The sequence below is a fragment of the Lemur catta genome, chromosome 22 (assembly GCF_020740605.2).
Source record: "Lemur catta isolate mLemCat1 chromosome 22, mLemCat1.pri, whole genome shotgun sequence".
Lineage (NCBI taxonomy): Eukaryota > Metazoa > Chordata > Mammalia > Primates > Lemuridae > Lemur > Lemur catta.
The window spans coordinates 19,063,111-19,080,657 of record NC_059149.1 but is presented as its reverse complement, the minus strand read 5'-3'; the positions used below and the strand labels follow the sequence as shown (position 1 = coordinate 19,080,657).

The following is a 17,547-nucleotide window of genomic DNA, read 5'->3' as shown; positions in this document are numbered from 1 at the left end:
GCCTTTTTATAAACATGATTTATACCTTTGATTTCACTAGTTAAGATAGTTGTCAAACATAGGCCATATTTCCAATAGTTGTCTATTGATTACAGAGTACTTGAGTTTTATAGTCTACTTGCCCTTGGAATGACTTACTGAGTAATTACCTCATCTTTCCACCACCCTTTCCCCAAAAACCTGTTATGTCCATGTTGTAGATGGGAATTTTGCCATTAGCAGCACTGTTAGACAAGAGAGTGTATCTTTAAAGTAATTTATATTGTCAGTACAAAGTATACAATTTCATATAGACAGTTAATGAAGGTGACCAACCACTTTATTTGGGTACATGAGGAATGAATTCATGGATATGCTCTTCCTTGAATGCATTGTCATTGTAGTCAGATGTAAATGTTTTTAAATTTACCTTTGAAATAACAATCCTCTTCCACTATGCAATAGCAAATAGTTGACTAAAGTATATGAAGCATTTGTACAATATTTTTAAATGAAAAATTTCTTAAATCTTGATTCCTGTATGGTAAAATCTCTAAAAACAAGAAAAATCAAAATTATCAGAGTAATGGACAATCAGAACAATTGAAGTATGTTTCTTCAAGTTTGAGTTAAGCTATTAAATTTTTTAAAGTAAAATGCTGAAAGGTAAGTTTTATAAATTTACCTCTTAAGGTAAAGTTTATAAATATGTACAAAATGTAGGTCTATTTATTTGGTACTTTGTTCACTCAGATAAATTTATACTGCATATCAAATGAGCATAAATCATCTCTAAAAATTTTAACCTCTTACAATTAAAAACAAGATAAAACTGAACAAAAAACCCTTTAAAGGTTATTCACTGTATGAAAACAGAAAGAGAACCATTACAACAATGAAAATTTTTAATTTTTTAAAAACTTTTTCAAACCTGCTTCTAATCTATGTTGACTTATGTATTTAAATAATTACATAAAAGACCTAAGGGAAGGGGGTAGAGTAACAGTACTGTAGCAGAGTAAAGGATAATAAAAAATTCCATCTTTCTTTTCTAGCTTTCAGTTTGACAGGAGGGAATACCTAACAGAATCCTGTCCAGAAAAACAGCTATAGTAATGTGCTTTGAAAAAAAAAGTCTGGCTGCATATAATTCTTAATACATCATGTGCTGCTGTTACCTTAAGACTTCTAGCAGTAGCTGTACGTTCCAGTCTGGCACTTCAGGTAATAAAAAAATGACCAAAAAGTGCTTTAAGATAAAAGTAAAAATGTATCGTATCTTCTGAGATTTCTTGAAGCAGATTGTCAGATCAAACTCTTTAGTTTAAAAAAGAAAATCTGAAAAAGACTGCCATCCTACTGTTCAAAGAACTGCACTCAAATGAACTATAAGATGGACTTGACTGACATTGGTTCATCCATAAGCACATTTAATATAAAACTTTATATTTTTAGCAAGGATGAGTAATTGCAAGGATCTTTACTCCATTATCTTCTGATCTTCTAGTTTATGTTGTGTTGAATTTTTGTCTAACAAAGATTTTGAAAAATTTATTACCATTTTCACTTTGATTAAATACCAGTTACTTCGCTGTGTAAGCTTTAAAAGGTAATCTGCTTTAAATTCTCAAAATCAGTACCAAAAAAGTATACAGCTTATTCTAATTGTTAACTTTTACAAAATGTATACTTCATTCAAATAAAAAAAAAATAAAACTTTTTTCTTTTTTTAAATAGTGCATACAAGGCACGAGAGCTTCTTAGTATTAATATATATACTGAAGCTGAACATTTTGGCATCAACACACACCACTTTAGTTTATGTTAAACTGAATTTCCAAACAGCATGCCATTTAGTTCATGTTGAACTAAATTTCCAAAATTACATGATTTTTGTTTAATGATTTGCATAATTTAATCTTAATAGGTGTTTGAAGAAAAATATAGTTTAACTGTCATAGTTTTGATGAGAGGACAGAGAAATAATACAGATATCACTAGAGGATTAATCTGTTGACCTATCAGGAATTCTTAACAGAAATTCGATATTTTTACTATGTTTAAGAGGAGAAATAACCTAAAAAGAGATTTTTTAAAAACCAAAGAATGCCATAAAACAATTTTCATAATTATCATAAATTCCCCCTGAATAAGACTAGAAGAGATGAAAATACGTTTCCAACGTAATAGAAATGTATTAGTTTTGACAGAAGTTTTTTAGCCAATTGCTTTATCAGTGAGCTCAAGCTTCAATGTTCACCTTTATTTTCCAGCAGGCAACAAAGGCTGGAATTAGATTAGTCTGGCAAAAATGAACGGTGATCTTCAGCTGTAGGTCACTTGGACTCTGTAATGAATTCATATTTATTACAGGTCACTCAGTCTGAGGCTGGATTCACATCAGAGGGGGAAGAAAAAAAGTCTGATTTGTTACCTCTATTTTCCTAAAGGTAACATAGGTTTTATGAATAAAGCTTATCATTACAATGTGGCTTGAAATCTTTTAAATCTTAAACAATATCTTAATAGTCTCAATTTGCTGACTCAGAAAATTAGATGAGTAATAGGGTTTTTATGTGATAAACTGTGCTGCTCAAATATCTGTGTGAAAACTGGCCCTGAATTTATTCTAAGTTTTTGATAGATGATATTTTCCCTTTTGATTAATTAACCAGAACTACTTTTAATGTTTAATAGGGATTTGTGTTAGTTGTAACAATCTGTATATTGGATCCAAAATGTGTTATATTTTAAGCAACAGCTTGGAGACAACTACTAATTGATTCATATTCTGCACATCCAGCCAAAGGAATATAGGACAACTGACCAATGGCACCTTCCTATGGGAAGCCGCTTCCATCCATCTACAGCACTGATACCTTGAAATAAACAGAAAACATGAAAATATTGTGTTAACCACAAAAAACGGCAACAGCTAACCAGGTCATTCACTACTTGTGCAATAACATCCCTCATTTTAACTGTTTTTTATGCCAGAAGCCTCAGTAGATGTGTTCTTGAATACTGACCTCCAGATCAATGCTTCTCAAACTTTAATGTACATATACAAGAAAGACTCTTATTAAAATGCGAGAAAATGCAGATTCTGATTCAGTAAGTCTAGGATAAGGCCCAAGATTCTGCATTTCTGTCAAGCTTCCAGGTGCTGCCAGTGCTGCTGGTGAGGGGCCACAGTTTGAGTGACAGGGTTCTATGTTGTTCTACATTTGTCTGAGGCCAAGTGGAGTTTGGGAGTGGCAACTGAGTTGGGAAGCAGATTTAGGGAAATAATTTTGAAACTTCATGTGTATAGAAGCACAACAATTTTTACTTAAATTGTATGGGGGGGGAGAGGTTAGGTAAGCTAAATTGAATCTACATTTTAGTACCTCTATGAGTTTAGGCACATCATAACTATCTGAAAACTGCTGAACTAAGACATATTTTACGAAAAGGCCACAGATCATTTACTAATATAATTCAAAACAAGAAGAAAAAACTATCAAGATAACATTTAGTAATATAGGCACATCAATTTCAGGCTATTAGTCAATATAAATGTGAATTGAATGAATTGCAAATCTGAAATGTAAAAAAAGGAATAACTGTTTTTAAAAGTCTAGTATCTATTAGCTACCTTAGGAAAAATTTAATTAAAAACCAAAACATTTTGCTGCCACTGGTTCTATCAATAGAATGGAAACCATAGTATCAGAAAATCACTTGGATATTTTAGGTCTATGCAGCTGATTCATGCTGGTATTTGGTTATTATGACTACTAATGTCAAATATTCAAATGTAATAAAATCAGGTTCCTGTGAGATTTTTAATTTCAACGTTATTTTGTCACTTACCTATCAAATGTTTATTGACAACCTACTATGTGTCTGGCATTGTGCAAAGTGTTGGGGACAGTGATGAACAAACATGACACTGGTCTTGTATCAAAACACTGGGGAATCTAGATGACTTATATACAGTGTTCCCAAGTAAATATGTAAAATATTTAACATAGAAAAACTTGTAATAACACTGACCTCACAAACAATGGTAACTATAACTAATGATTCGAAACACTGAAAAAAAATCCTGTGAAATTTTATATGTTTTATAAAACTCTGTTCTGTAATATATTTGTTGTATTGGCTAGTGATTCATATCTGTGCATTCATAGTTACATTCTAAGAATTATTTTCAGAAATTTAATAATGTCTCTTATTTAACCAAATTAAGATTAGATTTTCACTATATTAATCATAGTTAGGATCAGTCTGTTCTACTGTGTCATCATGTATTCAGAGTTGATCCTGGTGTTCCCAAAGTGGAAACACTAGTCAACTGACAAATTACCAGATCAACATTTTGCTCTCATTACATGGCTGGTCATCAAAAGCAAAACAAAGCAAAACATAAAAACATATCCATGAAGTACCTTGACACAAACGGTTTTGTTTTACATGCTAATCTCTTGCTTCTCTTAGACTTTAGGATTCTAGGTTGCAGTTTTGTAAATGAGAGTTGTTCAACTTTTTATATTGCATTTATTGTAATAGTACATATAGTTGTTTGTTTATTCCAAAGAGGTTCTTTATTTGTAGCTTTTTAATGACTGCAGGTTTACAGACAGATGATGTTTTAAAGAAACTGATTTGGAACTACAAGTTAAAAAAAATTAAGGTTTAGAGAAAATAATTTGGAACACCTACAATTTTCAGTATAACACATACTATGAGGTCCTACTGTGACCAAAAATGAGAATGAGAGTGGTCTGCACTAACAAGATATAAGTATCTTCTACTTAGACCCAGAGAGATTCTGCTAACAGATTGTTGAGGATATGACCATTGTATATTATTATCCTGAAAGATAAACAATAAAAATAATAATTCTATTATCCTATGAATGACAAGATAATTTTCATGTAAAGTTCCATATTTTAGGATTGATCCGTGTCATTTAATGCATTACTCTCAAAATGACTTTTTTTTGCCAATTTATTTTTATAATTTATCAAATTAACCTAAATTTTATCTAATACTGAAGTTAGCTCCATGTCCAGAGGCCCCGACATGATGAATGCAATTCCATAGGTGAGATAAGACATCTACTAATATGACTGACTAGCAAATACATAGTAATGCTCATGGAAACTATTTGCATTAAGAACACTAGAAAACTTTTAAAAATATAAAATGTAACAATAAAGGGAAAACTTATCTTACTTTTATAAAGTATGAATTTGTTTTGCTTGAAGAGCTAAGTCTCATTCTCCATGCTTAATGCAGGATTGCTCATACCTTAATGGAAGAACATAAATTAGCATTTTCGGTTGCTTTTGAACAAACAGGCAGAGACTTGTTTATTCATCTATGAATTCCCCCTCCCCCAGTATGCTTCCAAAGATGCCTTGTACCTATGGGTGTTTATAAGATGATTATATAGAAACATACGCCCGCCCAATACAGTGTCAGCTGCAACCAGCATTTCTCTCTGTCTCTTTTTCACACATACACACAAAAGCCCACTAAAAATAATTAGAGATACACACCTAATGAAGTAGAGGAAAAAATAATGAAAGATATATTGAGCCTGGCACCGCTCACATCACCTTAAATTAACGTTTCCTAATTCTTCATCTACCTGCCTCATTCTAGTCCAAACCAATCTTTGATGAGACCTTTCTCATCCCACCTTCTCATTCCTCTTCCTTCTTTTACATCATCCCTTGAGCTTTAAAAAGTTTCTCACTTCATCAAATTAAGACAAAAAAGAATCTAACATGCCAAATAATTAACAGCACATAAAAATCAAGAAACCACTTCTAGCCAGATGCTGTGACTCATGCCTGTAGTCCCAGCTACTCAGGGAGCTGAGGCAGGAGGATCACTTGAGCCTGGAGTTTGAGACCAGTCTGGGCACCATAGTGAGAACTAGTCTCAAAAAAAAAAAAAAAAAAAAAAAAGGAAAGAGAAGGAAAAGAAAGAAAGAAAGGCAAGAAACCACTTCTATGTTAATGTTGACTATATAAGATGAAACAAGAATCCCTTCTGGAAGAAAAGGAACTCTGTTTTTCCACCCCCCAACAATTGACCCCCAACTATATATCATTCCTTTGCCTCTAAGGAAACTGATGGATTCACATGGCAAAGTGGTGTCATCAATTTTGTTTTAGGCAACACCTAGTCCTTCCCAGAGATTGGAAAGTGAAATGGCATCTTAGAAGGTGAAGAGAGTGACCAAATTATGAATACTCAAATCATGGGGATCTTTGGAGAGCATATATAATCCTTAAAAATAAGACTCTTTAAAGAAAGCTTATATTTTAGGAGATTGTGACTGATTACATATTAATTAATGACTAAAATTTGTACTCAGGACCATCTTTTTTTTTTTCACTAACACTAAATCCCAGAGATTTCAAAGAAACCAGTAAACATGTTAAAGTGCAATGAACCTAAGTCAGGCTGCATGAGAGTTTGAAGAAGAGACTAGAAATGAAGGAAATAAGGTCTGAAAAATTAAATTAGTCAACCTGGGAATTTTCTGGAAAATAGTGCCTTAATCATGGCTGTATGCTTTTAACTCATTACATGGACACCACACAAATATATACACACCTGCATGTATGATCACACCATTTTGTTTAATCCTTATGAACCCTGAGAAATAGGTATTATTTTAAAGATAAGGAAGCTAAGTCTAAAAGAGGCTGGGTAATTTAACAAATATCACACACTAATAGGTGTTCACATTGGGATTAAAATCAGGTCTGTCTGACTTAAAAGCCTTGCTTGTTCTTTGCTAATAAACTGTACTGACTAAAGTAATCAAAAGATTAAAATCAACAACAATAACGAGAAATGTGAGCGGGATGTGAAGAAATCACAGGCAGCTGAAGTTATGGTAATTACACAATCACTTCAACATTTTGAAATTGGATAAAAATCTTAGAGTAAAAGACAGAACTACATAATTTAAAATACCTTTCAGCACATATTTTTCAACCTATTATTTGAACTGATTGCATTTTTTTCATTTTTTATGCTTTGTATTTTGAATTTTACTTCTATCATTTTATATAATGTTCAGTGATAAAGATTTAGTTCTTTAAACTGGAAAAAAGCAATGTAGATCTGTCTTTCACAAAATGATTTTCTACTGCTAACACATATTAAAGTACCTCACAAACAGAAGTTCTTTGAAAATAATTCTACGTTTACAATAGGAGTCTGACTCCAAAGTAGTAGTTCTTTGTAGATTCTGATTATTAGCCCTCTATTGGATGTACAGCTTAAGAAAAAAGCAAACAACCTCATTAAAAAGTGTGCAAAAGACATGAACAGAAGCTTTTCAAAAGAAGATAGACAAATGGCCGATAAACATGAAAAAATGCTCAGCATCACTAATCATCAGGGAAATACAAATTAAAACCACAGTGTGATATTACCCTACCCCTGTTCAAATGACTTTTATTAAAAAGTCCAAAAACGATAGATGCTGGCATGGATGCAGAGAGAAAGGAAGGCTTATACACTGTTGGTGGGACTGCAAATTAGTACAACCTCTATAGAAAACAGGATGGAGATTCCTCAAAGAACTGAAAGTAGAACTACCATTTGATCCAGCAATCCCACCACTGGGTATCTACCCAAAGGAAAAGAAGTCATTTTATCGAAAAGACACCTGCACTTGCTATTAAATTGGAACTAACCAATGAGCACACATGTGCACAGAGGGAAGTAAAACTCAGTGGAAATCAAGCATGGGGGAGGGGAGTGGAGGGGATGGGCAAAAACCTACCCAGTGGGTACAATGAACACTATTTGGGTGATGGGCGCACTTAAAGCCATGACTCCAGCATTGCAAAAGAGATCCATGTAACCAAAAACATTTGTACCCCTTAATATTTTGAAATTTTTTAAAAAGTAAAAAAAATAAAAACCAAAGTAATAAAAATTCTGTAGGTAACATAATAGAATTTTTTCACCACTTTCACCTTTTAAAAGTAAAATATGTTAACAGATAACCAAACAAGCCCACCCTTACCAGCTTTGCATTTTCCTGGGTTTGTGCTGCTCTCTGTCCAAGACTGAGAATCAGTAAGAAGGTGACTCTGGGACTCTCTCAATGGCTTTGCAGGAAATTGATGGTTTTCAGGACTGAATAATAGTAATAATAACAAGTTAACTTTTGATAGTGTTGTTAAGTGTTTCTCAAAGTATGGAACTCAAAACACTTGTGATGCAAGATGTTTGTAGGAGGTACCCCAGATAATTTTGGGAATACAAAAATGAGGCATTAAGTAACACTGATTCACAATGAGAAAAGTATTCTCTCTTCAGTCTCTTCATTCTTCTTATTACAATATATTGACAATCGCTAACTCTGACAAATCTCCATTTTTAATACAGAGAATTGTCCTCAGCCTCAGAATTTAGCAAGTAAGGGAATCTAGTTAGAACTGAATCACAGTATTTTATTATCAATCTTATTTTTAAAGTTATATTCTATTTATAGCAAGTCATAATAGTTTCTCATTTATGACAGTGGCATAAAGTTTGGTTTAAAAATAAGTTTAAGTGCCAATTTAAAGAAGTATTTTGTTAAAGAAAAATGTTATTTTTTTAGGTGATACGTAGATATGAGAAAAAATAGGAAGTGACAGTAGGAAGACAATTTTGAGAAAAACTGGTCTAGCGTTTCTGAAATAGCCTAAATGGCTTTGAACAAAGAATTCTCTATCTTCCTCTACAAAACTGAAACAACACATTTGAGGACTATCTTGCAGGAATGTTAAAAACATCTGAAATTATCACGTCTTGCAAACTTGATCTTCAATTTGGGGAGCAAGGAGTCTTAAAAGCAAAATTTCCTTTAAAATTGAAGTTTCAAAATTGAGGTAGAAATGCAATGTATCGACATATTGGAAGGCATGAAAAAATATACATAACATAATATTTCACTTAGGAAAAACTGTTGCCTTAGAAACTAAGTGGCATTTTAGAATATTCTGAAATAGTAATTAAAATAGCATTCCAAAGAAAACAACTACTTAAAATTCTTTCAAGAATAATTTCACATATCTTAGCTCAATTATATATAGCAGCTATTTTTTAAGAATTATAAGGATGTGCTTCTGTTCCTCAATGATTACTTAAATATTTCAATTTTGTGCAGCTTTAACAACTCCTTATTAAAATTTGAGAGGTAAATCTTAAAAAAAAAAGAGCATGTCTTCACACAGGTTTATACCTATCTATATTAAAAATTTCTTTCACTTTTTCCCCCTAACAAACATCATGAGATGGCATTTTACTTTAACTCTTCTTATTCCTCAAGAAAGGGACCATATAACAGAAACATCACCCTAACTAGGCCTGGTGTAGGGACTCCTTGCAGATTCCTTACTGCTAACAGGACTCCAGCAAGGGTCTACTCGTTCAACAATATTTACTGAACACCTGTTATGGCGATGAACAAAGCCTTTGCTCTCGTGAAAATCTCACTGTTATTGAGGAGGAATGATAAATTTTACATATATATAAATAAGTAATAAGTCAGGTGGCAAGAAGAGCTATGACAATAGAAAGATATTAATATAAAAGAGTCTAATGGGAAGCAGAGGAGCAGGTTACCATTTTACAAAGGGCTATTGAAGACGGCCTCTATTGGGAAGTGACACCTGAGCGGAAGGTGAATGAAGAGAAGGCACAGACCGCTCCGCTATCTGGAGGAAGAATGGGAAGGAAGGGGAATTGGAAAGTATGAAGATAATAATAAGGAACATGGTTGGTATATTTGAGGAGCAGCAAGATCTGTGTGTCGAGGATTGTAAGTCATGCACAAGTGATAAAGAGTGACATCAGAGAGGTGTCTGGGGCCAGATTAGATGGTCTTGTGTCAGTAAGGACATTCATTAGCTTTCATTCGTAGTAAGATGGGAAACCAATAGAGTTTTCGGCAGAAGAGTGACACAGTCTGATTTATATTCTCAGTGGAGAATAGACGGGAATGCAGCAAAACAGAACTGGGAAGATCAGTGAGGAAACTATTGAAATAGTCCACGTGAGAAGTGATGGTGGCTTAGACAGGAAGGCAGCCGGGGAGGTGGTAGGAATGTATTCATGTTTTAGGTATGTTTTGAGGGGGCATCTGGTAGGATTTGTGAATGGAGTAAACACAAAGTATTTACTTGTATTTAAGTCATCTAGGATGATGCCAGTTTCTGGCCTGAACACCTGGGGGAAGAAGGTCACTAAAACTGATACATGGAAGAATGGAGGAGAATTGGGTTTAGGGTAGCAGTAAGGGTATAAATGTCTTGGAATCCAGTTCAAAGTTCTGCTTTGAACCTGTTCAGTTGGAGATGACTTTGAGATGTCCAAGTGTGTGTGTCTAGTAGTAGACACACAACTCAGAAGTACAGCAGAGAGCAGAGGTAGCCATAGAAATTTTGTATGCACTAACCAAGGGAATTTTGTAGAAGAAAGAGATGTTAGCTGTCAAAATCTCAACATTTTAAGGAAAAGGAAGAGAGGCCTAGAAAGGTTACTTGACTTTTCAAGATCATCCATTTAAAAAATTAAAGGTATGGTTATACTCAAACAAATCTGTCATAAAGATATAAAAACTGGCATTTCAAACCACTGAAAATTCACATATAGGATTTTAAAAGCTTAAGGAGTTCTTCCTTTTGCCAGTTAGTAGCAAATTCAGAATCAAATTTCAGGTCTTTCTGTTGCCGTCCTCAAATTCTTGATACACTAGAATCAGAACAAACTTAAAACTGGAGCAAGAGGCTCCAGACAACGAACTTCTGAGACCCCTTCCCTTCTTTCTCCATGGAAATGGCTCAGATAGCACTTAGAGGTCTTTAAAGCACACTAAGCACATGGAGCACATTGCTGACGGAATTGTCAAGCAGGTGTCTGGGGATGCATTTGATCTTCAAAGTGCTGATCGGGGAAGTTTCTCTGATCTCTATACCAGTTACCACGGAGAGGAAAGACATGGAGGGTCAGAGGGGAACTTTTCCCTGTCTGCTTACCCCAGCAATGGGGAGCTAATTTGGACTTACGCTTTTTTCTTATAAGCACTACATTTAAAAAATCATAATATATTTCAGTCAACCAAAATGTACAGAGAATTAACACCTTTTTACCCACCACCTAGACTAATAACAGAATGTTCCAAGCATAACTGAAGCTCCCCATGTATTCCTCAATCACATTCTCTTCACTCCCGCATTCCAAGTGGAAACCACTGCAGTAAATTATCGTATGTTCTTAATTTTTTTTTGAAGGAACATACAACCAAAGGATACAAGAGGATAAAATACATTATTTGAAAGTAAAATGAAAAAATATATATATATGAGATTACTTTTTAGCTGTTGAATTCAGTCCCGCAGGAGTAGAGGGTTGTTCAGGATCCTGGTTAACAAGGCAAGTTGGAAAGGAGCAGCCGTCACCTAGACTATAATTAAAATTAAAACTTACAATTGAACCATAAAAAGGACAACAGAATGAAACCCTGTTAAAATGCTGATGTTTGAGAGCAGAACATTTTACATTATAGGCAAAACACTTGTATCAGACATTGTCTCCAATATAGTGTCTACGTTTAGGAAGATGATGAGTTAGCTGATTTCCACATTGATGTAATAGTGAACCATAAAATAATATAATACTTTAAAAAATAGGAGGTCCTCCTATACAGAATTATAGACCTATGGAACTAGAGGCTTTTCCTGAAATTAGCTTTTGTTGGATTATTTTCATTAGTTTAAAGCCTGAAAAATTTCACTGCAAAGTACCTTGAAAAAATGGGTAGCAACCAGTACTTCTTCTCATCACCAAACACTTGTCGCATGTTTTTACTGAAACCCAAGCTGAATCCATTCTTATCTGTTCCATGTCGAAATACTGGACTTCTGAATGCCTCTAAAAAAGATGGTAAAGCAATCACATGAGTAAAAAACACATTTACTAGTAAACCCTAATATTTAGCAATAATTGCATTAAATGAGGAAACTCTGAAAATCAATGGCAAGGCACCTGTGGGTATGTGCCTATCAACAGCCCTGAAATATAGCTGGTCTATTCTTCTTTAAAATATCATAAGATATATCTATTAAAATTTTTAAATAACCCTTTTATTAATATAGAAAATTAGAAAATACAAACTAGCAAATAAACTAAAACTTTACATTTTATGGGTCTTTTGATTAATAGATAAATGGATGGATAGATAAATATAGACATATACAAATCTACATTTTTTTAATCAAAATGAGACTATTCTTTACATATATTCTACAACCTGTGTTTTTAAATCAATAAACTGTTTTCCAATTTTATTGAAACTTTATCTCATCTAATCATAAACCTTTTCCAGCTGACTCAAAAATGTACTTTAAAGCTACTTTGTCCAAACCAGGATCCAAACTAGAGCCATAGACTCCATCTAGTTATGCTCACTCTTTAGAAATGAGAAATTTCTATGCTCCAACCACATGGATAGCTTCTCAGATATTCCTAGCTTTTTCCCTCATTTCCTATGGGGCTATTTGTTTTTAATTGAGGTGAAATTCACAGAACATAAAATTTGCCTTTTTAAAGCAAAGAATTCAATGGCACTTAATATATTCACAATTTTGTGCAACTTCTACCTATATATCAAGTGCCTAAGTATTTTCATCACCTCAAAAGAAACTCCATATCCATTAAGTAGTCACTCCCTACTCCCCTATCTCCCCATCCCCGGCAACCATTAATAGGATTTTTCTCTGTAGTTCTACCTATTGTGTATATTTCATGTAACTGGGAATCACATAATAAATAATCTTTGTGATCAGCTTCTTTCCCTTAGCATGTTTCCAAGGTTCCTACATGTTATAGCATGTATCAGTGCTTCATTCCTTTTTGTGGGTGAGTAATATCCCATTGTACAGATATGCCACATTTTCTCCATCCTTTGATGAGCATTTGGGTTGTTTCTACCTTTTGACTATTGTGAATGTGCTGCTGTGAACACTGGTATACAAGTATCGGTTTGAGTCTCTGTTTCCGATTCTTTTGGGTATATACCTAGGCAGGCTGATATGGATATCCTATGTTTAACTTTTTAAAGAATTACCAGACTGTAAATAGGTTCCCTTTCACCAACCCCAGGACTTTATTCACCCCCGAGCATCTGTTTGTTTCCTTCAAAGAACTTTTCGCATTTGGTAGTTACTTTTACGTTTGGTTGTTAATTTGTGTGCCCCTCACTAGACTGTTTTGCCCTTGCTCATATATCCATAATGCCTTGTATATATATAATGCTTCCAGACAATGCACAATCAATCAATATATGGAATGAGTAACTTTGGATGTATCTAAGTGACATATTACAAAAAATGTGGGAAATAAGAATGATTTTTACCACTTCAGAACAAGTTGGCATTTAATCATATGGCAACTGTCAATGAATATCTAGATACGTATTCAAAGCTCTGGCAACTCCAAGAGTTGGATACTCACCTAATGTAGATTTATTTTTGCTGACAAGCCAACAATGATAGCCAAACAGAGAAGACAAGCTGACAGAAAACATAGCTGCAGCAAAGAATAAAAACATAATATGGAACTTGGCTTGAGTATCAGGTAGGCCATTCTATAAAGAAAGGAAGAAAATAAAATGTTTTGTCAAAGGGATATGTATTCCCCTACTTTTATAAGTAAATTAATAAGATTTGTTTTTTTTGCTTAAAATTTTTCTAAATTTAGATATGGAGAAAGATACATGGCTTTATATTGAAACTTTAGGGGAAATATATATATGTAGATATAAATATCTACATATATATATCTACATATATTAGATTAAAATAAATGCTTGAATATGAATATATATGGAAATGATATTGAAATTCAGAATATTTATTTTTTTCTATAACCAAATCATAGAAAAATTATGGTAGTATATATGTATAAACTATAACAGTAGGAAGCAAGATAAAAGGAACTATAAAATATAGTTTTAAATTTATTCCTTGAATATGTTTTGTTAAAATATGATAAAGTCACAAATGTTTAAATAGTTTTATAACAATGCCAGAAAATGAAGGTTAACTGGCACAATTTAGCTACTATTCTCGTTGATGTTTTACAGTACTACAAACAACAGCATCAACTAAAAGAATACATACAACAACACATTCACAATAATGATTCCAGCTATTTTAAATAATAGCATCACAGAAAAGATCAACATTAGTACATAACACCTGTCTAAACCTTACAATATCCATGGGCTGAATCAGTCCATCTCAAAGCAAAACCAGTTTGACTTTCGCTGCTTGTGTGTCCAAGGAGAACTGGACTGGCGCGAGAATGGAGGGCTGGGGGCTCTGGACACTGAGTGACGCACCAGGACTGCCAACAGGTAGTCCTTCTGATAGAAGGTCATGATGTTTCAATACCTGTACTACCTGACAGGTGGACACAGGTCACTAGGTCTCACTGGCAATTTTCGACAGCAGGGTCCTCACGGTGAAAACTTTGGTTATTCCTCTTCAAATATATTTGTGGTTTGGAACTAAAACCATCCACAGGAATAAGGAGCAGTGACATAATGTTCTCCCAGACATTCATTAGGGATCATTCTTCAAGCTGGACACTAGTAGTATTCTTGGATGCTAGGATATGTCCCTTCACCCACGTATTCCTAGTGCTTAGTGATCTAAATGGCACACGGTAGGCATTCAATAACACTTTGGTATTAAGTTTGGCTCAAATCCCACATAAATGATCTAGAAAATCATTTCAGAAATTCTCACCATAATAACGGATAATTTAATGAAAATAATAAAGCAACCCTGGAAGGAGATAAACTGCTTTTTACCATCATTTGGTGTTCACAAGGAGGATTTTTGGATATTTAAAATACTCAATTTTAATTTCTTTTTGCCTACATTTAAACTATTGAGTGCAGAAAACAAATGAGTTACCTAAAGCCTAATCAAGCAATGCCTAATAAAAATTGAGGACATTATAGACATAATAATTTAAAAAGTAATCTTTTTACATGTAAAGAAATCACTTCTATTTTTGAATTTGAACAAAACTAATACAGTCAAATTCTTGTTATTTGCAGTGGTTATGTTTTATAAAGTTACCGCAAACACTGAATTTATGAATGCTGGATTATTGCTCCTAGGGAAAATACAGGGTTAGGTTCCCATGGGCCTCTCTGGTCACAACATCTTCATCAACTGATCATTCCATAACCTTGTTTTATGTGTGTTTCGGCTTAAAGGCACCTTATTTAATATATGTTGCTGATTCATTAATATAAAACTCACATCCAATAGCACTACAACTCATGCCTGAATTAAGCTTATCTAACACATTTATTTTCTCCATAAGACACATCAGTCTTCTCTTGTTTAGAAACACTGGACCAAACTTCAGCACTTGAAGACCATTTTTAACAGCAAAATCAACAAAAAGCACAAAAAGGCAAAAAACATGGCACTAAATCGACTGTGAGAAGCACACTTGTTTACAGTATGAGAGCTGAAACAAGAAGGCAGAGCGTCGCCTTGTCCAACCTCAACTAGGGAAGGTGCAAAGGGCAACTCAAATTTTTTGCCACTGTGCACACAACTGCAGATGACCACAAAAGCTCTGTCAGTACTAATTTTGGGGTTGCAAATACATTTTAATGGAGTAAGTAAATTAACAAATACAGAATTTGTAAATAATGAGGACTGATTGCATATCAATTAGCTGTATTCTATAAAATCAGTGTGTGAAATAATTCTTTACGAAAAGCTGTATTATATATTTTTGTATACTAAAAAAGAGTCACCAAGGTAATGACTTACTGTCCAAAATTTGACAAAATACTGTAAATCTGTAGCCGCAATAAAAACGCAGTAGAGCAGAGAGTAAGCCAAGAAAAGGAGAAAGAATTTATAATTTGAAAATCCAACACAATTGTTCACCCTGTCAACAAAACAAAAATATTTTCAATGAGTTTTATATCTTCATTCTAGGTATGCATATGCTCAAGGTTAACAGAGTGTTTAGTTTCTTCTCATTTTAAATGTATTGGCATTTTTTAAAGTATAACTCATAAGATTTCTTTATATACATGAACATTAACAAATCCATTTCACTACAAAGAAATTTGTCTGTATTTTAAAAATATGATATTTAATATTGCTTTAATCCATCACAATGATTTTTCACATCCAATTATACAAATAAATACATACCTAAAAGAATAGAGCTTGTGAGAAACTTAAATCGGGCAGACTAGAGGAATTTACTAAGTCCTTCCTCTACATTATCTTTGGCTTTGATTTCCAACAATGATTAAGTAAGCTAAAATCTTTTGAGCTTTCCCAAATTAGATGAAATATCTTCCCAAACTACTCTTTGCATGCCATTACTGAAGCAACCAGATTGTCAAAGCATATTAAATGGGAGGTTTAAGAAAAGAAATAGAACTGGGAGTCAGACAGCCAGGGTCGTAATATCCATTTGACACTCAATAATTATGTGGTCCCGAGGGAGTGAAATAGTCAATTAGAATTTCATTTTCCTTATCTGTAAAATAAGCGTTCTGAGATCATTTCTGAAAGCCAGAGTTATATTTTATAATTCCAAATATTGAAATTCATAAATTCACAGTTGTTACTCTAAAATCATTACATGGAAGGGGTAGAACTTAAACTATCATATCAATAAATATAAATACAACTCATTTTATAGTCACACTTTCTATCAAAGTTTTTTTCCCTTATCTTAAAGACAAGGCCATTACTGGACCACCTCATGTAAATGTGACACAACACCTATATGAAATTGGCCAATACCTTCGCTGGTAGAGTTCACTTTTGGTTAACTGGTATAATGAACATATTGCACAGAACATACACATATTGTTGTCTTTCCTCATATGTCCTTGTTCCCACTCTAATGTTGGTAAAATAATCTCACTATCTATTGACTTTGCTAATAAAATGAAACATCTTTCTTTCTAGATTTTTTAAATGAAATTATGTCCATATAAAAAATGTTTACATTTTTTACTTCAAAAACTATAAGGTACAGGACAGTATTAGATTTAGTATTTTTTTACCTTAAAGATCTTGTATATGGGAAATGAATTCATAAAGAGGCCAAAAATTGTGGGTGCACACTGTATGAAAACAATTATATTTGCAGCTTTAGAGGATCCAATGGGAATGCAAACCAATTGCTGAGGTTGCCTTTGACGGTGTCTGAATGAAATAATGGCAAGAAATCATATTGGAAACAGTTAGCCTAGTCTAATTGTATTCTGTCTCAAGGATACAGAGTATTCCCTTTGCTTGCTTGTGTTGGTTTAAAGATGAAAGAATGGACAGATAGACGAAGGCTGGGATACTGTAAGACTTTGGACAATGTGGGTAATAAACAATGACTCTTGTGGACTAGGAGAAAATTAGAAGGGATAGGAAAGATGGTTCCTCTTCCTACAGGAATGTAAGAAGCAGCTTTTGTATTAAATGATAAAGAGCATTTGTATAGAAA

At 33.5% G+C, this 17,547-nt stretch overlaps 1 protein-coding gene across 2 annotated transcripts in view; it reads right to left on the bottom strand.

Annotated features, from left to right (window-relative positions):
* Positions 1-311: 311 nt before the first annotated feature.
* ZDHHC2 (zinc finger DHHC-type palmitoyltransferase 2) overlaps positions 312-17,547 on the bottom strand; it is a 55,664-nt gene continuing 38,428 nt past the window's right edge. For both annotated transcript variants that reach the window (XM_045535479.1, XM_045535480.1), the window contains exons 7-13: positions 15,852-15,972; positions 13,504-13,636; positions 11,796-11,922; positions 11,363-11,455; positions 8,027-8,139; positions 5,203-5,277; positions 312-2,858 (exon numbers count right to left, since the gene is read on the bottom strand). In XM_045535479.1, the coding sequence (XP_045391435.1) occupies positions 5,237-5,277; positions 8,027-8,139; positions 11,363-11,455; positions 11,796-11,922; positions 13,504-13,636; positions 15,852-15,972 (628 nt within the window). In that variant the 3' untranslated portion in view covers positions 312-2,858; positions 5,203-5,236. The remainder of the gene's footprint in view (positions 2,859-5,202; positions 5,278-8,026; positions 8,140-11,362; positions 11,456-11,795; positions 11,923-13,503; positions 13,637-15,851; positions 15,973-17,547) is intronic.